At 36.6% G+C, this 26,422-nt stretch overlaps 4 protein-coding genes and 1 long non-coding RNA gene across 6 annotated transcripts in view; 3 read left to right on the top strand and 2 right to left on the bottom strand.

Annotated features, from left to right (window-relative positions):
- The window catches only part of LOC143363246 (uncharacterized), a 43,531-nt gene extending 43,322 nt beyond the window's left edge, over positions 1-209 (bottom strand). The window contains exon 1 of the mRNA XM_076803884.1: positions 70-209. Coding sequence (XP_076659999.1) covers positions 70-79 — 10 coding nt within the window. The 5' untranslated portion in view covers positions 80-209. The remainder of the gene's footprint in view (positions 1-69) is intronic.
- Positions 210-1,317: 1,108 nt separating this feature from the next.
- On the bottom strand, positions 1,318-1,676 carry LOC143363110 (uncharacterized). The gene is made up of 3 exons (XR_013083734.1): positions 1,601-1,676; positions 1,416-1,526; positions 1,318-1,335 (listed from the first exon to the last, which is right to left on the bottom strand). It is a non-coding gene; the product is annotated as an uncharacterized LOC143363110 (long non-coding RNA).
- Positions 1,677-8,094: 6,418 nt separating this feature from the next.
- On the top strand, positions 8,095-9,523 carry LOC143363112 (E3 SUMO-protein ligase NSE2). Its single transcript, XM_076803728.1, has 5 exons — positions 8,095-8,393; positions 8,627-8,781; positions 8,855-8,948; positions 9,043-9,223; positions 9,294-9,523. The coding sequence occupies exons 1-5, from the start codon at positions 8,315-8,317 to the stop codon at positions 9,391-9,393; spliced, it is 609 nt and encodes a 202-aa protein (XP_076659843.1). The 5' UTR covers positions 8,095-8,314; the 3' UTR covers positions 9,394-9,523.
- Positions 9,524-10,155: 632 nt separating this feature from the next.
- On the top strand, positions 10,156-11,444 carry LOC143363124 (uncharacterized). Its single transcript, XM_076803732.1, has 2 exons — positions 10,156-10,469; positions 10,725-11,444. The coding sequence occupies exons 1-2, from the start codon at positions 10,307-10,309 to the stop codon at positions 10,898-10,900; spliced, it is 339 nt and encodes a 112-aa protein (XP_076659847.1). The 5' UTR covers positions 10,156-10,306; the 3' UTR covers positions 10,901-11,444.
- A 707-nt stretch (positions 11,445-12,151) lies between these two features.
- On the top strand, positions 12,152-20,887 carry LOC143363208 (uncharacterized). 2 transcript variants are annotated; one of them, XM_076803810.1, is made up of 9 exons: positions 12,152-13,077; positions 13,709-14,003; positions 14,383-14,549; positions 15,035-15,174; positions 16,736-16,777; positions 16,849-17,057; positions 18,281-18,558; positions 18,633-18,831; positions 20,074-20,887. In XM_076803810.1, exons 1-9 carry the CDS (start codon positions 12,859-12,861, stop codon positions 20,163-20,165), a joined length of 1,641 nt encoding a protein of 546 aa, XP_076659925.1. In that variant the 5' UTR covers positions 12,152-12,858; the 3' UTR covers positions 20,166-20,887. The 2 variants fall into 2 exon arrangements, with proteins under 2 accessions (XP_076659925.1, XP_076659929.1); XM_076803814.1 differs by lacking the exon at positions 18,633-18,831 and having other exon boundaries at positions 15,035-15,169; positions 16,736-17,057; positions 18,281-18,592.
- The last annotated feature ends 5,535 nt before the right edge of the window (positions 20,888-26,422 follow it).

Genomic DNA, 26,422 nt, shown 5'->3' with positions numbered 1-26,422 from the left:
AAAATGATGAAAAGTTATGTACTAATAATATTTGAATGCAACGACATTTTAAATGCAGAAAAAAATTACCTGATGGCATCGAAAAATTATGTTAAATAAGTACGATGAGATAAATGGAAAAATTTGCATGTAAATGTGCAGATATTTAAAAATGAAAATAATTTAATCTCGCGACAAAATGAACGGCACATAGCCAATAACAGAATGGATGACTTTTTCAAACTGCAAGGCACTCAAGACTGCTCAAGGCTTTTAGGATGGCTTGTATTCTTATAGGGGTACCTTGACAATCTTGTTGGAAATGAAAGGCGTGGGGATAATCCCGCGTAAACTCAAGCCTCACCAATAGAAGAATAAGTAACTGCAAGGTCGTTAAGGGCCAGTTTACCTACGTGGCCTTGAGTCGCCACGCTCCAAACAGGAACTAGGAGAAGCTTCCTAGCGATCTTCACGCTACGAACGGCCGCTAGGAGAAGCTCAAATGACAGTGTGTGTGCCGTGTGCGTGCCCTGCGCGTGTGCCATGGTATGCCCCACACAACGCTAGATCCGCAAGAACGAAAAAGATTGCAAGGGTTCGGGAGGCGGCAAATCATTGTTCGATAATGCAAAGATGGGGCTTATCAGTAGTAAAAAGCGCTAGATAAAAGATAAATCTAGAGCGCTCGCCATCAAACAGGTCCGACTCTTGCATTTTCGAGCAACATTTTGCATTATTCGGTCGCATGGTGCCTGCCGTAGCTTCGTTCGAACAGCCGTGCCTCGGCACACTCACACACCGCTAGGTCGGCGTGTACGTGTACCTACGAGAATAGCAAGGGTCCGGGATGCCGCGAATCATTCCTCGATAATGCAAAGATGGGGCTTATCAGTAGTCAAAAGCGCTAGATAAAAGATAAATCTAGAGCGCTCGCCATCAAACAGGTCCGACTCTTGCATTTTCGAGCAACATTTTGCATTATTCGGTCGCATGATGCCTGCCGTAGCTTCGTTCGAACAGCCGTGCCTCGGCACACTCACACACCGCCAGGTCGGCGTGCACGTGTACCGATGAGAATAGCAAGGGTCCGGGATGCCGCGAATCATTCCTCGATAATGCCGAGGAGAAAAAATGGGGAAAAAATGGATGCATATTTTGAGGATGATATGAAAAAGGAAAAGTTAGGAAAATAAAAAAACATAATAGAATATATTTTTTTTACATATTTATTGTAATACATTTTTTGCCACGCCCCCCGCGGCCTCCGCGCCCCCTGTAGCCGCCTCGCCAGCCGTGGCCACCGCGCCGGCCCCCTCTTCGATAAGAATTTCTTCTGATGTTTTTCATGAGCTTTGACTGAAACATGTACACAACATTTATATACAAGATTTATATTTAACATATATATAACATATTTTTATGTTTTTCTAACTCACAAGCATTTCTTCCGTCATTTGGATGACGGGGCTTGGTGGAGGGGGGGGGGGGGGCGTTGATGCCGAGGCAGCGGATGGGTTGGCAACGCCGCCGCGGCCGTTTTCAATTTTCTGTTGGAAAAAATGTAACGTTTTAGAAATAAATAATAAATCTTTACGAATGATAAAATATACCGTCTACTCACTACATTTGCGATTGGCCTCCCAATCGTAAGGCGGGCGACGGCCGCCGTCACTGCCGCCGGTAGTGACAGCGTTGCTGGAGCCGTCGGTGGTGCTGGTACCACCCCCGCCGGTGCTGGCACCACTGCCGCTGTGTCGGTGGGAATCTGTTCCATCTACATTACAAACAAAAACACAATACAATATAAAATATCATTATCACATGATATTGGGTAGGGATGAAAGTTCGTAGTGTTTTCAAATTGAAATTGAAAAATAGCAAAGGTATTTAGAAATACAGTAAGAAGTCATATAACAGAAGGGAAAATATGTTATTGAATAATTCTATGAATACATATCTATCGGTAATTGTGCATAAGAAGCCACACGACATCGACTTCGAAGCTCTTTGAATATGTTGTCGGGATGAAGATTTTGAACAATTTTTCTCCATGCAGGCCGCCGCACAGTGGGCAATTTGAACGAAATCGGATTCAAAATCAAAGAACTTTCGATAGAAATGAGGTAGAGCGATGAAACTTTTTTTAAATTAAAGCTGAAACTTTGTAGAATATGGGAAAAATAGGGAGATTATGGTACGAACGTTTTTTAACCTAGAGAAAATTCGTTAAACTTGCACAATTTCAAGAAAATTATGGTTTTTCCAATACCACGCGCGGAAAAATTTTTTTTTAAACATGCTATACATCATTTCCCATAGATTTTTTCACGCTGATTTCAACTCTGGTCTCAAAATTTGTCTTCAATCTCAGGATTTTGTAAAAAATAGATTTTTGTGACAAAAACTAATGAAGTCATTTTTCGTTGAAATGATTGGATGGTAATAATCTCCCTATTTTTCCCATATTCTACAAAGTTTCAGCTTTTATTTAAAAAAAATTTCATCGCTCTACCTCATTTCTATCGAAAGTTCTTTGATTTTGAATCCGATTTTGTCCAAATTGCCCACTGTGCGCCGCCGCATTGTGGATTCGGGGCTTCGAAAACCTTGCAGAAATTCGAAGTATGAACATTCGAGAATTCATGATGACCCGTGTGTAAATTGTAGAATATGATCTTGTAGAATTAGTAAAAAGTAATGATTGTTGAAAACGTAAATTCGGTATCATTGCAGTTCAAAATTGGTCATTGCTATCGAGTTTAGTTATACCGTGAAAAATACATGTTCTAATATGTTAATATTTTTATAAGTACGCGACATTATTTACCAACCAAATGAAAATATGGCTTGATCGTCTAGTGGTAAGTAAAGGATTACATGTCGTGGTATTTGGAAAATATTCTAATAATTAATTACAGAAAACTGTTTTTGTTACTTTGAAAAAATAGTCAAATTTGCATACATTTCTAAGCTGTTTGTTATGTGCACAGTGCGTTTATCTAACTGTAATACTAAAAAACAAAAAGTTGCAGCGGACTGTACTGCTCAGCCACCGTAAGCGAAAACATTGAAACATCATGGCCAAGTTTGTATACAATGTCGCGATGTACGTTGGCTGAACAGAGCAGTCCGACCAGAAGACGAATATCGTCGAAATATAGATCGATCGTACCGCACGTAAAAAAATATGTAATTTCTCTGGCAGTGCAAAAAAGGTGCAACTTGTTCTTTTTTAGCATTACAGTTAGATAAACTCTCGACATTTTGCAAAAAAATTTGTCTGGAACCCACTGGGAACATAACAAACAGCTTAGAAATGTATGCAAATTTGACTATTTTTTCAAAGTAACAAAAACAGTTCTCTGTAATTAAATATTAGAATATCTTCCAAATACCACGACATGTAATCCTTTACTTACCACTAGACGATCAAGCCATATTTTCATTTGGTTGGTAAATAATGTCGCGTACTTATAAAAATATTAACATATTAGAACATGTATTTTTCACGGTATAACTAAACTCGATAGCAATGACCAATTTTGAACTGCAATGACACCGAATTTACGCTTTCAACATCATTACTTTTTACTAATTCTACAAGATCATATTGTACCATTTACATACGAGTCATCATGAATTCTCGAATGTTCACACTTCGAATTTGTGCCAGGTTTTCGAGGCCCCGAATCCACAATTCGGCGGCGGCATGCATGGGGAAAAATTGTTCAAAATCTCCATCTCGACAACATATTGAAAGAGCTTCGAAGTCGATGTCGTGTGGCTTCTTATGCACAATTACCGATAGATATGTATTCATAGAATTATTCAATAACATATTTTCCCTTCTGTTCTATTACTTCTTGTCGGATTTCTAAATATCTTTCCTATTTTTCAATTTCAATTTGGAAACCCTACGAACTTTCGTTCCTACCCAACAATGTACACTTTACAATATTAGTATAAAATACTGATTATAAACATTTATACGTACCGTATAATGCGTTGTTTATGATGCACGTGGTTGTGTACCGTCGTTGTTTCCAGTCGTGGACGGAATGCCCAAACCGCCAAACATCGCCACCCATTTCCCTCCTTCCGCACTACGCACACACGCACCTTTTCTCTGTTCGTGTTCGCTACCTATGCGACGTTCGACGGGTTCTTCCGCAATTATTCACGTTACCAAAGTTTCGAACGTGCGAGTCGCGATCACATTTCGCTATAACTTTTGTTCTAAAAAACTTATTACAGCGAAGTTTGGACTACAAATTTTCCTAAAAAATGTGACGGAAATATATTTTGCATGTTTTAAATAATTTTTTTTTTATTTTTTCGCTATAGCCGTCTAAGATGTTCAAAAGTGACCCCCGAATCAAATTGATTTTTAGTCACACCGTGACCAACAAAAATTACGAAAAAATTCAAGGATATTCTACTTACTAGCATACAGGAGTGAGATTTTTTTCAGAATTTTAGGTGGAAAAATTGATTTTGACACAAATCCGAAAGCATAAAATTCCCGATTTTATATCGAACTTCTCGGTTGACCCCGCTTATATTATTATGTTCGCTGTGTCTTCGTTGTGATTATTAATGTGTATTTTTTACATTTTTTTCTGATTATGCAAACATGTTTGTTTAAAAAAATTGGAAATCTCCAAACATTCGAAGAAAGTGCGTATTTCGTATTGAAGTTTCAGAGATACCGGTTTTATAAAAATTGAGTAGTTAGATATTATTTTCAAAATGAGGAAACTGTTGGAAGTCATGTTGATATATTGAAATATAGGGCAAATAAAATATTTTATATTGCATTTTTAATATAAAAATGTTTATTATCTCATATGTTAGAAACTAGGAGTTTCTGGTCCCAAGGTTCTGGGGTAAGTGCCGTGGGGTTCATCACTGTCCTCTTACTAAAAGGCATAGCCTTCCCCACTCCGTGGCCAGATCCTTCAGGACAATGAGTCCCTTATCTTTGGCAATACGACGTCGGGTCGCTTGCCTTTTCTAAACATTCTCACCGTCAATAAACAGTCAATGCTTAGACAATCGATAGCTGTGAGACCCAAATCGGTCATTAGCTATCGCGTCGCCTGCTGCCAGGCAGAGTTGGGCATTATTTAGATAAAAAATTATTTAAATAACGATTCATATAAAAGATACTTTATCTTTATTCGTTATTCGAAGGTTCGAATAAAAAAATTATCTTTATTCGACGAGTATCGAATAAATAATTTTATTCGACGAGAATTTATCCGACGAATAAAGATAATTTTTTTATTCGAAGCGGATTTATTCGAACTTCGAATAATTTTTTCATCTTTTATCTGTATCTTTTATTCGAAGGCTTCGAATAAATCTTCGAATAACTTTTGCCAGCTCGACGAATAAACGGCGACGGCGCCCGACGAGGACCGACGAGCGCCGAACGTCGAAGACCCAGCGACTGCCAAACGGCATACAATGTAAGCGGATGGCGAATCGCGCACGAATGAAAGTTTAAACTTTTAGATTTTTCAACATATCCTCATAAAATTGTGACGAGCGAATGGAGGGGATTTTCCTGATGAAAATAAGGTCAAATTCGAGTGTAATGGAACAAGTTTCACTGATACGTAATGTTACGATAAAAATTACAATCTCATTAAAGACAGTCCAAATGATGTCGTGTTTGCACTCATTTTGATCGGAACACAAGCTCTACAACTCATTCGTCTTAACAATATTGTTCTGATTAAAAACACACAACCATAAATTGCCAATAATGCGCGATTCTCCATCCGTTTACATTGTATACCGTTTGGCAGTCGCTGGGTCTTCGACGTTCGGCGCTCGTCGGTCCTCGTCAGCCGTCGTCGCCGTTTATTCGTCGAGCTGGCAAAAGTTATCCTAAGATTTATTCGAAGCCTTCGAATAAATCTACGGATAAAAATGCTAAATACAGTCCAATTTGTACCGTGTTTAGTGTCATTTTAATCAGAAGAATGCCACGAATTAGTTGGTGCAAGTCCCATAAAAAAATAATGAGAAATAAAGAAGTTTTGCAATTGGATTGGCAGTTGTTTCACACCGATATCTCGCGATTCTACGAGCTCGGAACTTCAAAGACCAGCGACCGACCAACAGCCTACAATGTAAGCAGATTGGGGAATCCAGCATTATTGGAAATTTATGCTTGTATGTTTTTAATCAGAACAATATTGTTAAGACGAATGAGTTGTAGAGCTTGTTCCGATCAAAATGAGTGCAAACACGACATCATTTGGACTGTCTTTAATGAGATTGTAATTTTTATCGTAACATTACGTATCAGTGAAACTTGTTCGATTACACTCGAATTTGACCTCATTTTCATCAGGAAAATCCCCTCCATTCGCTCGTCACAATTTCATGAGGATATATTGAAAAATCTAAAAGTTTAAACTTTCATACGTGCGCGATTCTCCATTCGCTTACATTGTATGTCGTCCGTCGTTGCTGGGTCTTTGAAGCTCGGCGCTCGGCAAAAGTTATTCGAAGATTTATTCGAAGCCTTCGAATAAAAGATACAGATAAAAGATGAAAAAATTATTCGAAGTTCGAATAAATCCGCTTCGAATAGAAAAAATTATCTTTATTCGTCGGATAAATTCTCGACGAATAAAATTATTTATCCGATACTCGTCCAATAAAGATGCTTTTTTTTATTCGAACCTTCAAATAACAAATAAAGATAAAGTATCTTTTATTCAAATTTTCATTTAAATAATTTTTTATCCCAAATAATGCCCATCTCTGCGAGGGCCGTTAGCACCGTGAAAGATTTACTTAATATTTAATTGAATTTAATAATTACAAAGAGTGTATCATGAACAAAGTGCATGCACTTGGAACTGTTACAGAAATATGTAAGATCACCCTTTCGATGAAGTATCGAATGAGGTTTATAACACGAGCGACTGGAATCCGCCTCTTTTGACGAGTTTAGTACACACTGCATGTCTAGCCTTCCTTTAATTAGTTTTGGAGGCAGGTCTCTGGAAGTTGTGGATGCATTCGTTTGTATGGTCTGGCTTGCGACTCAATAGCGATTGTTAGCGTACCATAAAACTCCAGATGGGACACAGAACACAGGTAGGTGTTCTGGGCGCTAAGTCACAAACGCACTAAAGTACTGCATTGTGGAAACTATTTTGTTTTTTCAATGATCGTCGCAAAAAATTGTTCTTCCTTGAATATGGATGGTACTATGGTATCGAGTTGTAAATTAGTGTTAAACAGAGCTGCAATGCAGCCCATAAAAAATTAGTAGAACGGTGAAATAAAGAGTAAACTAGAATGTTTTCGACTAAAATTATTTAAAAATAGTTCTAATATGTTTTTAAAGTCATCTAGTAAAAATCTTATGGTGCTGAGGTGGAAAAAATATTTATTCATGAAAGAAAATTTTTTTCAATTAATAATAACAGTAGCTAAATATATGAAAAAATTTAAGATAGTGTTGATGACAATAGCTCATTATTAGATTAATATTCAGGTTGGTCGCTTTTAAACTTCGATATGAGATCTGTATTTGTTCGAATTTTTCCGGGTTTTCCATTTTTTACAACTAGAGTTTGCAACTACAAACTTGGAAAAAAAATAAAATACGTATCATTACAATTAATATTATTCTTAATTTATATTAATTAGAGATTTTGTACACAAGATTTACATGTTAGTTACATATTTCATATACAACAATTAAGCTGTACGTTCTAATCCTGGTTAAAAAAATAATGTGCGTTCAGTTTTATGCTAAAAGACTGACCGGTTCTGTCCCAGGAAAGACTGACCGGTTCTGTGCCATGCTAAAAGACTGACCGGTTCTGTTCTAGGAAAGACTGACCGGTTCTGTGCCATGCTAAGGCTGAGCAGATGTCAGCACTATATCGGGAACGCCGAAAACCCGGGCGTGAGCACTCTCATTCCTCTCTGCTTATACCTCGTCTGTGATATGATCGCGTTTTTGTAGATCTAGTTCCAATATTTATCGTTTGTCAACGCAGAGGGCGTAAGGAAACGAGTTGTTTTTGTGTGAAACTAGTTCCACATATTAGTTCTGACCGATACGGTAGGACGTGACATGGAAATGGTAAAGAAAAATACATGTGGTGATTGGTCTACTCCTACACCTCGTCTGTGGTACAGTACAGTACATATTTGTTGTTAGATTGACAATATTTAACCCATTACCCTTTCGTTTATAAAGAGTAATAATATAAATAATCTATACTAAGAGTTTATAAAATTCACTGCACAGTTATAAATGTAGGCTAAGTTGATATATTTTCAATTCCTGATTTTAAAAATGACACAGTCTCAACAAGTGGTTGAAGAATTACACGATTGTTATACACAAACAGCTGCCAATATAATTTCTTATTTCGGTAAATATTTTTAAGGTTAAACTAACTACTATGTATTCTATTAACATTTCTGAAAATTTTATTGAGATTTTAGAGACTTTCTTGTGACCAATATTTCAAAATCATTAGTTACATGATTGCAAAGATCTATGAAGTATAATATAAATGTACATTATTCAAAAGTATTAACATACCTATATATTATTAGTAGTTAAATAATTTTGTAAACTACATAACTTGTTTTGTTATTATAGGAGAACAAGAAGTAAAGGACAAATTAAAAGAACTTAGAGATATTGTGCAAAATCATTGCATTTTAGATAAAAAATTGAAGTCGGTAGAAGAAATCAAAGATCGCTTGTTAAATTTATATGACGATGATGAATGTAATATAGAAACCATTATACAAGTAAACATCTCATTATCATATTAGTCTGAAAATTTTATAAAAATGTTATACATTTCTATTTCTCATGTTATAGGAATATAAGAATGCTATATCCGAGATTAATACCAATACATCTACTAATAATAATAGATTGGTAGTTTTCGATAGGCACGTAGAAGCCCTATTAGGTAAATGGAAGTTTACATTAAAAATATGATTATATTTTAAAAATAAATAGTTTCTTTTGTTTCACATACTTACCAGAGACACGTACAATTTCAGGTGACACAGAAGACAATGAAGATGACAAGGATACAGAAATGCAATTAACTGGAGGTTACATAAATGTAATTGATCCAATTTCTAAAAAGAGGATCGTAGATCCTGTGAAAAATACTGTATGTGGACATACCTATGATAATGAAACCATCACAGAAATATTGAAATTAAACAAAAAGACTAGGTAAGAGTTTCATCAAAATCATATAGCTTTTTTTCAAACTATAATTTTGCTCATGGTTTTATGTTTACAGGTGTCCCGTTATAGGTTGTAAGAGTACAGAGTTTGTGAAACGTGAAAATCTTCGTGTAGATATTGTAACAAAAACATATCTTGAAAGAAATCCTGCTTAACATTCATTTAAATAGGCTATCCAATAAAAGATAACTTATATTTTATAGAATATGTTACATATATCTGTATACAGAGCATAAAATCTAGTGTTTATACTTATCTAGCACAAAAATAAAGACTGTACAAACGTGACAACGCTGTATTTTTATATAGCATGATTTATTGTCATATGACCCCCTGAGTTGACAAGTGGCATAAGTCCAAAATGACGAAAAATGGGGTTTTTACAGAAATAGTAAGTATTAAGAATACTTGTTTTATTTAACGCATTAATTTGTGTATACTTTGTTTTATGCTAATAAAAAATAAGATTCAATTTTACATCCTAAATAAAGTGACTGTAACAATATCTTGAATAATGGCATAAGTCCAATCTCTTGAACTTACTCCGTTATTCCACGGAACATATGAACTTACTCTACTGTTACATTCGATTAAAGGAAACTGGTATATGTATACGCGACAATCGTTTCGTATTTACTAAAACCGACGAGGGTCATTCATGTTTACATTAACTTCTAGAACTGTTTAGTATCTTATTAGCTTCCGTATCAGTAACATTGTGATATATTATATTTGCTCGAAATGGTTAACGTTAACGCAAATCGTACAAAAAGTCAGAAAAGAGTAAGAAATAGTGATGGCTGGGCTAGGAATGTTGCAAAACGACTTCGTAATTCGGGTGCAGAATACGTAAACCGGAACAATAATATAGTTCCTGCGAAAAAGTTTGGAAACAAAGACTGTGGATGCCAGAAAAAATGAACAGACAAAGTTGATGAAGAAACACGGAAGAATCACTTCTATAATTTTTGGAAAATAGGATCCTTTGACACACAAAATGCATATCTTTGTGGACTTATACATAGTGTACCTATAAAAAGAAGACGACCACGAGATGAAAGTAGATGTATGAAAAGTAGCAGTAACGTATACTGTTTACCCAATATTGGTGACTCTACCAGTGTTGTATGTAAGAAGTATTTTTTGCAAACTTTTGGTGTCAGTGAGGGACGCGTGAACACAGCTATAATAAAACATGCAGAAGGTGAAACTGTTGGAAATGACAATAGAGGTAAAGCAGCAAATCCGCGTAAACTTAGCGAAGATACTATTAAAAATGTTTGTGATCATATTCAAAGTTTTCCTGCTAATGTATCTCATTAGACACGTGAACACAATCCAAACCAACAGTATCCAAATGAAAATCTCAATATTCATAAAATGTATAGATTGTATAAAGAAAAATGCTCTGAATTAAACATACTATCAGTAAAAGAGCACATGTATCGAGATATATTTAATACGCGTTTTAATCTACATTTTAAAGCACCGCGGAATGACACATGCAAGAAATGTGATGAATATAAAATTAAACTAGATGCAGTAAGTAGTGACCAAGAAGTTATTAAAAAACTTGAAGATGAACATGAGTTACATTTACGAAAAGCAGAAGCAGCACGTAATTCTATGAAAGATTATATAAAAAATGCAGTGTTCAAATAATATTTATGTATGTAGTATCGATTTACAGAAAGCATTACCATTTCCAATATTAACAGTTTCTGATGCGTACTATAAGAGAAATATGTATTGTTATAATCTCGGTATTCACGACTTACGTGAAAATAAAGGATACTTTTATGTTTGGGATGAAACATTAGCATCCAGAGGATCACAAGAAATAGCATCATGTTTAGTTAAACATATTAAATCTGTTGCTGGTTATAAAGATAAGATAATTATTTATAGTGATTCTTGTACTGGACAAAATCGTAATATAAAAATAGCTTTGTCTCTGTTGAAATTAGTGCAAAGTGATGATATTGCAGCGAAGATTATAGAACAGAAATTCTTAATATCAGGACATTCGTTTTTACCGAATGATTCAGATTTTGGATGTGTTGAATCTGCAGCACGCCATACATCTATTTACATCCATGAAGATTGGTATCGATGTATGAAAACTGCTCGACATTCCAACAAGTTTGTGGTTTATGAAATGAAAAGAAACGAATTTTTTCAACTAAACAGCTAGAACGGTCAATAACAAAGCGTAAGAAAAATAGATTACGACAAACTGTAAATTGGTTCACCATTCAATGGTTACACTATGAACGCGGAAAACAATTTGATATTTTTTATAAAACTACGATTTCTGTGGATGTTAAGTATGAAATATTAAATATTCAGCGTGCTCGGTGTGGCAGGCCATTGCAGTTGAAAAATATAACGCAGGAAAATTTATATCCATCTGTGCGTCCTGTTTCTGAGGCCAAAAAGAAGGACATGATAGATTTGCTGAAATTTATCCCTCCAGTTCATCATGCATTTTTTCAAGCATTAAAGACCAGTACAATTGAAGAGACTGGTGAAGAATCCAGCAACGAATAAATTTCTTTAATACATAGTATACAGTAAACTTGTAGTGCATTAAAAATGACATTTGTGTAACTTATGATTATGAATACATTAATAGATATATGGCGTAAGTCACTTTCTCACACAAAAGTGGTATCACAATTCAGTGCAATAATGGCACTTCATTATTCGTTACCTTACTGTTTGTTTACTATTGAAAACAATATGGATTTTATTTTCAGTTACAATGACATGATTACTATTCTTTCGCTTTATGTATGGTTACAATAAAGTTACATTGTGTATTGAATTTTTTGTAGGATATTACACAGAAATCTAATTTCTACAATATTAAGAAAAGGGACTTGATTCACTTGTCAACTAAGGGGCTCATATGTAGATACGTTTTACATTACTAGAATATATTTCTGATGACAAATATGTATAGTCATTTTGGTTCTGATCCAAATAGCTGTTTTCAGGATTATTATAAGTACAGAGGTGCCATTTATAACTGTGCCCCTTTAACTAGTATTATTTAAATAACGCAATTAGATCATCACATGTGACCACGTCTAGAAGTGTGTCTTCTATTAAATAAAGGCAGGTATTATATTTGTTTGCATTATTTAAATATCATTTATATTTTTATTAAGTCTACGAAAAGATTTAGCATTTATTTTAAACATATTCAGCTACAAATAAATTGCATATGCTTGTTCAAACTTGTATTTTTAGGACGAACTTATAAGAATAAAGATTAAGAAGCTTTATTGTATTAAAATGATAAAATTCTGAAAAATTACAGTATTGCACGAAATGAAAAATTAATGTAAAAAGATGAGAATAAATAACAAAACTACTAAAATTATAATATTTTAATCATTATTTAAGTGTATTGTGCTATAATTTAGTCCTTTTTGCGACGAGAATCCACAATTTAATTAAAGGGATGCGCAATAGAGAAACAACATAGATAATAAATGGATTAAATTTAATGGGATGAAAAAGCACTGAAGCCAGAGCAACTTCAAGTTACAATATAGTTTCGATTATCTCCGTAATTTATACCGTTATCAATCTATGATGTCAACAGTTAGGCTATGTTTATACCTACGTTTATATTAATAGTACTAATTTTCTCGTGTGGAAAGGCTCGGTGCATCATTGATGGACTCTGCGCGGACAGCAACAATTGGGAACCGTTTCTGTACATGTCCAAAGACCTGGACGGCTCACCAAATTATGACGTAACGCATTGGGTGCGCCAATTACATCTGCAACAGTGTGCTTTCGTAGAAATCGGAGAAGGATTTTGTGCTGTAAGCGAAATGCTTCTAAACACACTTTTGAATAGTATAAAAGTAACATATCCGCAACTGATAAAATAATGCTATTCGATCATTTACAACTGGTTGCTGGCTATATGTTAATATATTTCCTTATACCTTCATGAATAATACTATTCGATAATTTACAACTGATTGCTGGCTACACGTTAATATATTTCCTTATACTTTCATGACTAATTGTTTCAAATGATTTTCACCAACAAACGGTATCTTCAAAGAATTATTTCAAATTTACAATTCAAAAATTAAATATATTGTAATGTAATTCCGTATGAAAGTGTTCATATATCTTTTGGAGTAAATGACTTTTACAAGTGTCTTCTTCAGTAAATATTTTACAAAGCCAGAAAGCAATATTGTTTTAAAATTATTCGTATGCACTATTTGACATGTATTCGTATGTTCTATTTGACGAGATATTTTGTAAGGAATATCGTAACTGTTATTTCCATTTTAATGACAAAGTCATGTAAAGACCGATGTTTATGACAACAACCAGTTTTAACTAAACTGAAAGAAGTATTGACGCCTCTTACAGTGACTATTGCATGTCAGAAATCGAAACTCTTTTTTTAAATACGACGCTGCTTAATGTTTATAGTTGTTCGTGGAATTGCGTAGTATTCCTTCTGAATCCGAGGTCCTTGATAATTCCGGCGTGGGCGAATTTTTCCTCGGGATTTGTCCTTGCCTGATACTTCACTCCTGGACTTTGTGCTCGTCTGAGCTGTCAAGACGAAGGAAGGTTGATTGCACTTTCGTCGAGGCTACACCATACTCGAACACGAGTGCAAGGGTGCATAGGCGATTATGCGATGTAACATTGCTCGGCGACAATGCTCCCGGTTGCAACTGCTCCAATTCGCTGGCTGGCCACCGGTTACATAAAACAACAGGTCGTCCAATGGCTAACATTTATATTTATATTATATCTGTTTATTAAAAATATATCAATTGATTTAGTACAGCTAGTTCAAATACGAGGCGTCTGTTTATTAAAAATATATCAATTAATTTAGTACAGGTAGTTCAAATACGAGGCACATTTTTTAGGCAATGTTTGACGTAAAAACGAAATGAATAAAGATAGTGTTAAAAAAGTGTTACGTTAAAAATTGTTAATAAGCATTATTTTTCCATATGGTTGCCATATACCTGAACACATGTTTATCTTGTTTTATTAGCTGTCTGTTTTTGCTTATGATTGACTTCGTTTATGGTAAAAATGGATTTTCATTCGAGGTTTGCATAGTAATCGCGCGTTGTCTTTTTCAGGATTCCCCACGTGTTTTTTAAATCCTTTACCCGAGTCCTTGTGTTCGCCACGTGGTGTTTGCGGCGTCGCGCGATGTTCCGCAACGACCATACAGGGAATACACACGCCACAATGTGCTTCGAACTGTCATCAGAGACAGCCAGTAATGTTATTATGTTATTATAAAGTACGCACGTTGCCCCGGGGCTCGATATTTTAATCGATACTTACATTAACGAGCGCAGTAATGAACTTTACATTTTCAATTATCAACTACAAAATGAATCGCAAATTTAATAATCTGTTTGTAAGCTTCTTTAAATGGTTTTTCAATCATTATAATAATCTACACGAACAAATTACGAATTACGTTTTGCAAATAGCAAATTATTTTTGCGTGCGCTTATTTCGAATGAAAAGCGAATACAGTGTTTACTCGATATATGTCCAAATATGGGTCTAGCGAAGGACATATATCAGCCAGGAGATACTATTTTGATCCACGCCGAACGTAGAAAAGGACAGCGAAGCTTTAAAGACCTCGGTTCACGGCCCTTCACGGGGTATACCCCGCGGCAGTGGGGATAGTTCTGGGACTTTTATCGGCTAGGCATTTGGGAAATATACAGAGTAAACACTGTAGATTAAACGTGGTTGGATCGAAACTTTCAGTTCTGCGAAGAAATTGGTCCATGGTCTTCGATTCCGGCGAAAATGAATTCTTTATGGTCACGATGGTCATCCCCGAAGTGCAATAACACTTGTGGCAGAGGATATATGGTTGCTGTTACGTCGTGCCAAGACCAAGTAACGTAAATGAAATTTTTGCCACGTTGTAAGATGCAAATATACAGGTCCTTCGATTGAATTAAATTTTAATGGCTGCGAATAAGCATACAATAATATTATCGCCATTGCGTAGTATTTCGAATAAATATTGATGTACTGGAGAAACATAAACTTTGTAGTCACTTGGTAGTGAACACCTCAAACTGTCGCAATACTAACCAAAGTTGTCGATTTAAACATTATGATTTTATATAAAAAATTGAATCCACCAGATAAATTTTATTTTTAGTTTTTGATCAGACGATTATAGCAACAGATCTTTATCGTCGATTCGATAAGTAAAGAAGATAGCATAATTTTAAAAGTTTTACCTCTACGATATTTTCCCATAGTAGTTACTATAACACTGTCCAACACACTACTACAACACCAAAAAATATTGCAATACCTGTTGGGTGATTCTTATACACTTTGTCATCCTAAAACCGAATCTGAAAGTAGAATTGCTCCATCACGCAACGTTTTCGAAAAATTTTGGTTTTTGTAAAAATGCCCGATTTTGATACAAAATGACGTGTTACGCAAAAACTAAACACGCGAGAAAGTTCAAATGATTGCCACCCAAAAAGACAAAAAAAAATGTATGTAACTAAGCATAGTAAGCAAAGACATACTTCAGTGGTACCAACGTCGACTACGCATAGCGACGGCCTTGGCGAGTCGAGAAAAGGCTACAATGGAACCTTCTCGTATATTAAGGGAACCAAATACTTTTCGTGAATGGTTTCTTTACCAGAAATGTCTGTAGAATGCATTCCTGTATAGTAAATTCCTGCTAGATAAAGGATTTTTCACATAAATACAAAAATAGAGCGTACAAAGTACCCGCGTCGGCACATTTTCAAACTTTAACAACCATTTACAACTATTAGGAAGTCGATAAAAATATAATTGACTATATGAATATGTAGAGGAGAGTCCCCTCTATCTCTTGACTCAAATTTGAACTTTCTCGCGTGTTTAGTTTTTGCGTAACACGTCGTTTCGTATCAAAATCGGGCATTTTTACAAAAACCAAAATTTTTCGAAAACGTTGCGTGATGGAGCAATTCTACTTTCAGATTCGGTTTTAGGACGACAAAGTGTATAAGAATCACCCAACAGGTATTGCAAAACTCGAAAAAAGTTTAATTTTGTTGGACAGTGTAATCAATGCAACTTAAATTCGTAATCTGCTCGTAAATAGCACTTTACGTTACAAAATAAAAATGCTCTCGTAATTACATTCATAGCTTCCTTTTGCATACATAATGCAAATTCGTAGTTTCCTTTGTAGAATTTAAATCAACATTATTATAATACCCGCCAGACGATGGGCGTTTATGTAAATGCATACATATTTCACGTGGATGCCAAAGATGAGCTCGGTTTCGTTTATTGAGAATCCTATTAAAGTCAACTCGACCGAAGTACTTTGTGAAATATTTATTACACGATTTATATTATTATCGCGAGCCTGGTTTGCGTATAGGATACGCGTGAGAGACCCACCATCTAATCATCGGTTATCATTGTATGTCGCAGAGGCGAGCCTGCCATAGACTGCATTGGGCCGGGATCATTTTGGTGAGCCAGAACATCTCCCTGGAGGTTACCTTGAATTCCTTGTCCATGATGAAAGGTGTGAACTTTTCCAGCTGTCCGGATAGCTTCGGTAAATGTTACTGCGAGGTAAACACGGTCGACGGAATTATGAGAGCGGCCAGGTTCACAGAACCTTGCGTTTCTACCGAAGGGTGTACCAAAAGCGACGCTGGAACGTTCACTTTCGAAGGAGAGTACGATCCAAGCGGCAGTGCCGACTTCGACCAAGCTTACGAGAACGATGATAGCGAGAGATTCGAAGGTACATATTTATGCCCATTGAAACTCTAGACGTCTTCTCTTAAATGATTCCGAACGTCTAAACAATTCTGGAGACGTTCCGATAGATAAATGCGCAGCACGTATGATTTCATTAAACTTTGATATTTTCCATTAAATAGTGTTTATTATCATTAGACAGCGGATCTTCGTGTAAAATAAAAATTTTTTACCCGAATCGTAATAAACTGGATCGAAATAGGAATTTATTTTCTTTCCTAATATGTTTAACAGGTTGACAATTATATAACAGCATTTTTAAATTTTTCTAATGTTTTAAAGTACACCAACTCATTCTTGTCATAAGTGCATAAAGTCCGCCGTTCAATTATTTATCATAGTAGAACTGTCCTCAAGGCCTGTCGGATTCGATAAAATATTGATAGCCTTGAAAATGATATATGAAGCAATATACTTTCTTTTTATTGAAATGTATCTTCCAGGCACTTCACTGCACTGCAAATACAAATAAAATAGGAGTAAATTACACAATTTAATAATAATGTAAGAGACTAGATACTTTCTTGCAATACCAATAACTCTTATTATACACGAGAAGGTATAAATAAAATGATAATAAATAAGTTTATGAGGAGATTGTGTATCGAGAAAAGTTCAGCATGAGAAAACTACAAATCTTAGAATGAAGACAAATGTATCTTTCATGTTTAATTAGCATAGTTATAGGCACGTTGTAGGTAATTACGTAGCCATGTTAGTGAGGTTGTCAGGAGTCTACGGAAAGGACTTCGCACCCCGAAAGGGAAATATAGGAATTACAGTGTTTACTCGATATATGGCGAAAACACGGGACTATGCACGCGGACATATATCGGCCAAGAGATACTATTCTTTGATCCGCGCGACCTTACACTTCTTGAACCCTCAGTGGGTATATCCCGCGGCAGTGGGGATAGTTCTGGTACTTTTATCGGCTAGGCATTTGGAACATATATAGAGAAACAATGTATAGTACCGCAACCTTATTTTTAACTTAACTTTCCGAGCTTAACGAGGTCCATGGGACGTAAATTAAAGATTAACGAGGTCCTCGACGAGGAAGACAAATTTCTTTGCTCGCCGACCGCTTTCATGCGAACCCGCGACTCCGCATAGTCATCTGCGACGCATACATCAGCATTTAGAGTAACCCATCGTATTTTCCAATTGGGAATGACATAGTTCGCGCGCCATTCGGGTTTGCAGACACGCTTTTCTACTCGGAGTCGGTTAGACCATCACCGCGTCGCCTCCTGCGAGTTCATATCGCCAACGAAGAGTACGAGCTACGCGAAAATAGATCGCCGAATAAGAACTTGAAAAACACCGGGAGATATCGTCCAAACGCAAGGGGTCGGTTGGACGAGTATACCGATTACACTGAAGAGGAGGACGACGACGATGACGGGACCGGTGACGACAGCAACATCGGTGACGAGGGGGACACCGACGACGTTGAAGACGACGAGGAAGACGAAGAGGAGGTGAAGACGGACTCACCGCAATATTATGATTACGGTTAGTATTTCAACGTGAATATGTTTCCTGAATTTTCTAGATCGGTCTCAGAGGCCCTTCGAAGGGTCGTCATAGACCCAGGAAACGAGCTCGGGAACCGAGGTCCGATTACAAGGCAATTGCTTTCGAGAGTAAACGAGAAGTCGATGAACCCGACAGGGAAGGGGCAATGCAGATCGCATCCGCCGAGGACGACTGTGACGACGAATCCACGGAACCGCTGCAATATTACGATTATGGTGAGGAAACGTCGGCGGCTGGCTGAGTCGCGTCTAAATCGTTCGGATCCGCTAGATACAATTTGCCCTGAAAGATCCAAACACCTTTCGGGCACCCTTTCTTCCTCAGAATGGTTCGAGTCTTCCTTTGGGATAGACCACGCTAACGCGTCACTCGTGTTACATTTATTTGTATTGGGTTGTCGCAAAAGACTTTTTCGGAAGCTGTGTGTCCGGTGTTAAACAACGCATCTACGAACAGAGCGATCATCTTTCTGTTTATGTTCTATTATTTTGTAAGCTTTCACTCAATTAACTGCGTTATTCGTTACCAACTCTAGAAGCACCGAGTAATACATCTATTCGGACTTCATACAATTTTTATCGTAACGTGTGCTTCAATAAAGAAGTTCATGCGAAGATTTCTGATGGAAATATTTATGTAATTATTGTAATTGTGAAAGAGAAAGTTAGGAATCAGCCATTTTGATCGTTTCGATAGTTCTAGTGTTAAAAATCTTGTGATCTTGCATTAGGTGTATTAATGAAAAACAAACTTTTGGGACAACCTAATAGATATAGTATTGCAATACGCAGATTACAAGTGTTTGAACATTTACTATAGAACGTAAGTATTGTAAAGTATTGATTGCATTGTCCAGCAAATTTTAACTTCTTCTATTTCGATTTGACACTTCAATCCGAAACGTGCTACACGAATGTTCCTTGCGTATATCGATGGTATACATATTTTTGTACAACGTTATAAACATTTGAACATGTTTAACAGGTTGACTGCCACGTTGGTTTGTATGTTCTTCAACCAAGTATGGAAATTAATTTTTATTGTGACACATTTAAATATAATAAAATACATTTTATGGTTGTTAGGACGGTTAGGATGAGAAACGCTTAAAATAGCAATCGGTATGATAAATTTTAACTTTATAGTTTTGATTTTGTTAATTACATTATTTTGATTTTGCGAGATTTTTTAAAGTTCATATTTTGCAGTTAACGGGTTAAACAGTGTTTAAATAAGGAGAATATTTTTAAAGTTCTATATTGTCTTGATATTCTTCAATGTGTTTTGAAAATTTAGGGTCTGAGTTGTATGCAATTCAATGTAATTTATGTTTAATATTATTTATTAAGAATAATCTTGTATGTGAAAGTAACTTGTGATTTTGAATATTGTTTGATCCGAATTTCAATGTTGTTTTCTTCCTGTTTTTCAACGAAATTCGTATTTTGTGATTCTAGATTCCAGTGGAAATAGATTGTATGGGTTGCAAACTAAATTCGCCATGAAGCTGGCAACGCTGAATATTTTGCTCTGGTTCATCTGGTCTTAATAAAGAAAATTGAAGATGTATTAGATGGAGCATACTAATTTTTTATGACGTTCACTACAACGAAGTTCAAATTAACTCAATAGTAATTAATCCAACAATACCGGAAACGCGCTACTTTGAAGTATTAACCATCTTTGTAACAATTACATGATTCAATTAAATGATCTTTAAAAAAAATCGAAGTAGTAAATAATTTATTCAAATCCCAGATAGCACAAAGACGTTTTTAAGACGTCCGGTGATGGACATTCAGACGTCTTGAAAGTCCTACGAACATCTTCCGAACGTTTTCCGAGCGTCTCTGGAACATCTTGTGTTACAAACTTATTATTAAACGTCTAATAGATGTTTTAAAGACGTTTTTAAGACGTACCGTTTTGTAACACAAACGTTTTTTACCGTTCGAAAGACGTTCGCAGAACTTTCAAGACGTCTTTAAGACGTCTCTATCTCGAAACAGACGTCTGTAAGACGATCAAACGACGTCCAGTTGGAGACATCTTTAAAACGTCTTAAAATGGACGTAAAATGGACGTCTTTAAGACGTCGTGTGCTATCTGGGATGTAATCTAATAAACATGCTGCTTTTTTGTAATCTGAATGCATTATTAATCGCTTAGTCGGGGCGTACGAGTTATTCAATTATTCATTAGAAGATTACAAGTTTTTATGCAAATTAAGAATTGTTTGCATTAATTGCAAGATACAGGTGTTACATACATAGATATTTATTTTGTTACTTTTAGGATATTGGGAGTAGGCAATGATAGGTACGACGCGTGGTGGTATAAAACGATTTATTAGACTATGGCGTGGGTGAGAAAGTGCTACAAAGTCACGCGGAATCGACGGGTCGGAAGACGTAACGCGACGCGTCTATGCCGAAGGTTCGTAGCTTTCTGCCTTCTGCTTCCTGAGAGCGCGTTAATAAGGTCCCCGAAAACCGTTAGAATAAAGGGGAGGTTCTCCATCCCCACAAGGGCATGGAGAAAGTTTCCTCCCCCGAAACAACTGCAAGGATACTGTAACGGTCGGGCCGAGGTTCTGGCAATCGTCACTTAAATGACCGGGCCCTCAACCCGACCTCCCATGGTACGCACTTGAGAGGGATGGAATTTCCGCGTCCGAAAATTCCACGTTCCCACGCACCCCATGGTCGCTACATACTTAATAACTTTATGCAGTTGAGAACAATACAACAGTATTTTTGAGTTATTTAAATGTTTCTACTGTTTTGCATTTGACCTACACATACTTATGCGTATAATGCATACTTTATGCGTACATGCATAAAATCTATCCATATGAATGACGTACCATTAGTTGTCGTAAATACATAGAATCTGCAGACTATTCATAGGTATGACTTATAATTGCTAATTTTCTGCATTTACGATAAAAATGGAATACCACACTGACATTAGAAAAATTTAAGGCTATTGTTAGGTTTTCTTGAAATTATTAAAATTATCAAAGAAAGAAATACATATTTTGTAAAATTGATTTTACGTAGTGGGGTTACTGTAGCGACGTCGTCGCTACCACGTCCCGGGGAATTTGGCATCCCTTGGCTATAACAGTAATTGTTGGAATTTTTACCTGGGCCCGATACGTGCCTCCTCATAATGTGAGTCCCCCGACTCATCTGGCAGCCAGACTTTTCCGGGCCGATATCGCCCCGCCAGCAAATGTCCTTGGTCCGTGACGAGCCCGACTACCTCAGGTACTTGTACATGCCTGATGGCTGTCCTCGCACGACCAAGGGACTTTCTCGTTGCACATTTTCGTGGCTGGCGGGTTTTTCCCGCTAGCCTTTGTCTATCCCTTTTCCGCGGGACACTCTGTCCTTTTCAAGGACCAGATAAATAGACCTCCGAAGGCGTCGGAGGCGGTCATTACTTCGCTTAGCGCTGACGAGAGCAGTTGTTCGGTCTCCGTCAAGTTTTGTCTACGATCTCCGATCGCCGTTGTACCTCTTTCTATATTTCCGCATACATAGCCGTGTAAATATTCCGTTGTACATAATATCTCTACGAAATAAACTTCGCGCGAAACAACAGAGTGTGGTTGGGTTTCCGAGTTTATTTTATCGTCGTACCTGCCACCTCATTACCAATTACCGTGTCTATATTAATTATACTTATCTTTAAAGATATATGACGTATACCGCGTGAACCACGAATCCTGACCAGTAGAGATTACTCCGTTATTAGCAGTTTGATCGAAAATGTTTTCATCAGATATAGCATGGTTTCAAGAAAGCTTTCACGTGATTATAGCAAATCTTTTGTCAACTACTTTTTTCCATGATTTTTCAAGGTCACCTTCAATTTTTTGCAAATACACCTATAATTTTTTTATGCATATCTGTTAGAAGATTTCAAGACGAATTCGGTAAGTACCAAACATAACTTTTACCTTAATTTAAGCGATGTTCAAAATGGTGTCCGTCAGCTGCAATGCACTCGCGTAGACGGTGAATAAAAGAGTGTTTAGCACTTTGTATGACCTCTGTACTGATAGCTGAGCATGCATCTACAATTCTCTGTCGCATATCTTCCGACGTTGGAGGACTGCTAATAACAGAGTAATCTCTACTGGTCACGATTCGTGGCTCACTCTGTATATAAACTAATTTAATGAATTATGCTTTTAAAATAAGTATAATTAACATAGGCGCGGTAAGTGGGTCCCTTACTTACCCTATGCAGTCTACGTATTATGCCGATGGTTTCTTTTCCGAAGAATGCTCGTTTACAATAAAGCTTCGAGTGCTCGCAACTATCAAACACTAGCATTATGTTTGTATTAATTTTTACTTATTTTATCACTGTGAAGTAGATCACATCGGATCGATATTATCTATTAGTCACGCACGTATAATTAATAGTGACGGTCAACAAATGTAAGTCATTTCGATTTTACAATTCAATGATTCTGATTTCTCCATGATATGCCACCTCGATTTACACAATTTACAGCTCCACGCTCCCGATGGCAATGCTTTCACCAGAGACACAGTTTATCCGAGAAATCACGTTCTCTAGGTGTTTTACAATGGGCTTTGTTTTAGCGTTTCATATATTGATGATTTCATATATTTTTGGACCTTGAATAAGTTCTCGCTGTTTCTTCAAAGATGGTAGTAGCAGTACCCCGTTCGTGGAATTTCGAATGGTAACACGGATGCAAGGCAGTAGTGTATCTAACCTTAAATTTCAGTGTATGGTAGTTCACTTTAGCGTACACAAAGTAATTTTTTCTTAGTTCTGAAAACGTCTACTTTTGTGCCAAATAAAGTGTATTTGCGGGGAATTTTATTGCACTACTTTATTCGAAAGAAATCTGCAGCTGAAGCACATGGAATTCTTGTTGAGACTTATGGTGACAATGCTTTGTCGGATACGACATGCAGAGACTGGTTTCGACGCTTCAAAAATAATGATTTTGAACTTGAGGATAAAGAACGTTCTGGCGCACCGAAAAAATTTGAAGACGAAAAGTTGGAGGAATTACTCGATCAAGACCGATGTCAGACGCTAGCAGAACTTGGAAAAACATTACAAGTAGATGAGTCAACTGTTTCAAAACGTTTAAAAGTTTTAGGAATGATCCAGAAGCAAGGACATTGGGTACCGTATGAATTGAAGCCGAGAGACGTCGAACGGCGTTTTCTCACGTGTGAACTACTGCTTCAACGGAAGAAAAGAAAAGGTTTTTTGCACCGCATCGTGACTGGCGATGAAAAGTGGATACACTACGATAGTCCAAAGCGTAGAAAATCGTGGGATAAGCCCGGCCATGCATCAACATCGTCTGCAAAACCAAATATCCATGGTTCGAAGCTCCTTCTCTGTATTTGGTGGGATCAGCAGGGTGTAATTTATTATGAGCTGCTCAAACCGAATGAGACTATCACGGGGGAGCGCTATCGACTTCAATCGATGCGTTTAAGTCGAGCCTTAAAAGAAAAACGGCCGCTATACGAGCAGAGACACGACAAAGTGATTTTGCTACATGACAACGCTCGGCCTCGTGTTGCAAAACCAGTGAAAACCTACCTGGAAACGCTTCAATGGGAAGTTCTACCCCACCCGCCGTATTCACCTGACATAGCCCCTTCTGATTTTCACCTATTCCGTTCGATGGCACATGGCCTAGCTGACCAGCGCTTTCATTCTCATGAAAAAGCTAAAAAATGGATCGATTCTTGGATAGCCTCAAAAGACATGTCGTTTTTCCGACGCGGAATTCATATACTGCCAGAAAGATGGGAGAAAGTGGTCGCTAGTGATGGGCAATATTTTGAATGAAATGTTTTTGTTCCTTATAATTTAAATAAAGCTTTTATTTTGTAAAAGAAACAGCGAGAACTTATTCAAGGTCCTATATTCTGCAATTAGCACGATTACCATTTGTAGAACGTGTAACGGACATCATAAAACGCGATGATTCACTTTTCACCGAAGAATTTTAACAATACTTTAATAGAATTCAAAGGATCATGTCTTGTGGGCACCAAACGAAAAGACAATGATCTTGAATCACGCTCCTCTTCCCGCGATCTTTTAGTCTCTACATGGTTACCAGACCGTCAACTTTTGTGCAAATTCGTATTTTTATAGTCTAGTTGCCAAAGAAATTGCTTCAATTTGAAAAAAACTGATTGTAATAATTTAATAAAACGTACTATACATCGACATGTATACGAATATTGCTTATTCTTGCTATTGGAAGAACCTGATTTTTATAAGCTTTCCAGTGCGTGAATTAAAAATATTTTAATATACTTTACGAAGCCTCTATGGATTCACAATTATCAATAACATTTTTACATTTGGTAATTCTATTGTTCTCACTGATCTTATAATTACATTGGGGGATCAATCAAAATCAACAGCGATGCCGGTTTTTCGGGAACCCTTTCCGCGAATGTCTACCGTGGGAAGCTACGATGGATGAGATCTGGATCAAACTGTAAAACGGAAATCCGATTTCAGGAAGTGATAAACAGTAGGATGTTCTTGTTTTACGTTGAAATACAACGGGAAACTGTAACGTGTGACGTCAAACTGGTACACTATATAATACGTTTGGTGGAAAGAGTTCCTGGTTCGAAATTTTTTATACAATGCTAGATCTGTCAACCGTTATTTGCGATCGATAGTCGAAAGAAAAAATTGGATAACGTGACGACAGCGAGAGTATCGTCAACGGACACGTCCGTGTATGTTGCAATATGCTGTTATCAAAAGGCCATTCATAACATAAGCGGATAACTATCGTATTATGAAATTAACATCTGCCGTTCGGGATCACTGATATTAGCAGGTACGTTATGAAACCGCTTTGCGTATTCCCCGTTATCTATTACGAAAAAGAAATAGCGTAAACTTTTCAAAATAAAAAACTTTATACCGCCAAAATTACGGAAACATTTTCTGTTTATCTAGTTATTGAGGAAACTATTGTTGAACGAGCAAAAGTCGACGCAAAAGCGAACGCAAAATATACTTAATTGAGCTTAATTGACTTACTTAAGATAATTCCTGCGGTTGCACACGTTGCCGAGGAATATACTATTACGATGCCTCGCGAGATGTTGCGTATTTGAAATTTTCACGAAACGAAAAACGAAAAGATTAAATATTTTACTTCGCGAACTAAGAAACGGGAGAATGTACGGTGAGTTAAAACACGGTGACTTACAAGGCCGCAATAATTATTTGTCCTTTATCCTGTGCAACTACAGAGTGTCAGAACAAGCGGTATTACGTAGCAATTTCACGCAACCGTCGATTATACAGTCGTAAAAAAGGCTAACAATATTGTGGGCAGAGTGGTATGCGTCGTTGCGTTACTGTCAACACATACGTTGTATCTTGTCGTGAATAATGATTAGGCGTGACTAGTTCCGTTGCGAGAAAGACTCGTTGAACATCGAATTAGGTGTACGTGATCTGAAAAGTGATTCGATTCACCGAAAGGGACTCCGAAAATCGAATTCTTTTTTCCCCGTAAAGGATTCGACCCGCCACCATGAAATAACATTAACGAAGTTAACATTGTAGTATACGAATCGAGCTATAAAAAAATATTGTTCGATGCTCCGATAAACTTGTAATTAATTTATTTCATTTCAGATCCTCTTTCATCATTGCTCATTAAACTTTAATCGTCTGTAATCAACATTTTTCCCGTGAAAAAAATAAAGAAAAATTAATAAACAAATAAGTATCAACGATACTTTTTCTTAT

The sequence above is a fragment of the Halictus rubicundus genome, chromosome 2 (genome assembly GCF_050948215.1).
Source record: "Halictus rubicundus isolate RS-2024b chromosome 2, iyHalRubi1_principal, whole genome shotgun sequence".
Classification (NCBI taxonomy): domain Eukaryota; kingdom Metazoa; phylum Arthropoda; class Insecta; order Hymenoptera; family Halictidae; genus Halictus; species Halictus rubicundus.
The sequence above is the reverse complement of the archived record's forward strand: the minus strand, read 5'-3'. Positions and strand labels throughout refer to the sequence as shown.

What these genes read in the sequence shown, in the direction of transcription:
- LOC143363208 (XM_076803810.1), top strand. Translation starts at nt 12,859, where the DNA reads ATGTTTATACCTACGTTTATATTAATAGTACTAATTTTCTCGTGTGGA. An exon ending in ATTGGGCCGGGATCATTTTG is followed by an intron (nt 16,778 to 16,848) that starts GTGAGCCAGAAC and finishes GAACTTTTCCAG; the next exon opens with CTGTCCGGATAGCTTCGGTA. An exon ending in TGATAGCGAGAGATTCGAAG is followed by an intron (nt 17,058 to 18,280) that starts GTACATATTTAT and finishes TCGGGTTTGCAG; the next exon opens with ACACGCTTTTCTACTCGGAG.
- LOC143363124 (XM_076803732.1), top strand. Translation starts at nt 10,307, where the DNA reads ATGAAAAGTAGCAGTAACGTATACTGTTTACCCAATATTGGTGACTCT. An exon ending in TGTTGGAAATGACAATAGAG is followed by an intron (nt 10,470 to 10,724) that starts GTAAAGCAGCAA and finishes TACATTTTAAAG; the next exon opens with CACCGCGGAATGACACATGC.
- LOC143363112 (XM_076803728.1), top strand. Translation starts at nt 8,315, where the DNA reads ATGACACAGTCTCAACAAGTGGTTGAAGAATTACACGATTGTTATACA. An exon ending in GCACGTAGAAGCCCTATTAG is followed by an intron (nt 8,949 to 9,042) that starts GTAAATGGAAGT and finishes GTACAATTTCAG; the next exon opens with GTGACACAGAAGACAATGAA. An exon ending in AAATTAAACAAAAAGACTAG is followed by an intron (nt 9,224 to 9,293) that starts GTAAGAGTTTCA and finishes TTATGTTTACAG; the next exon opens with GTGTCCCGTTATAGGTTGTA.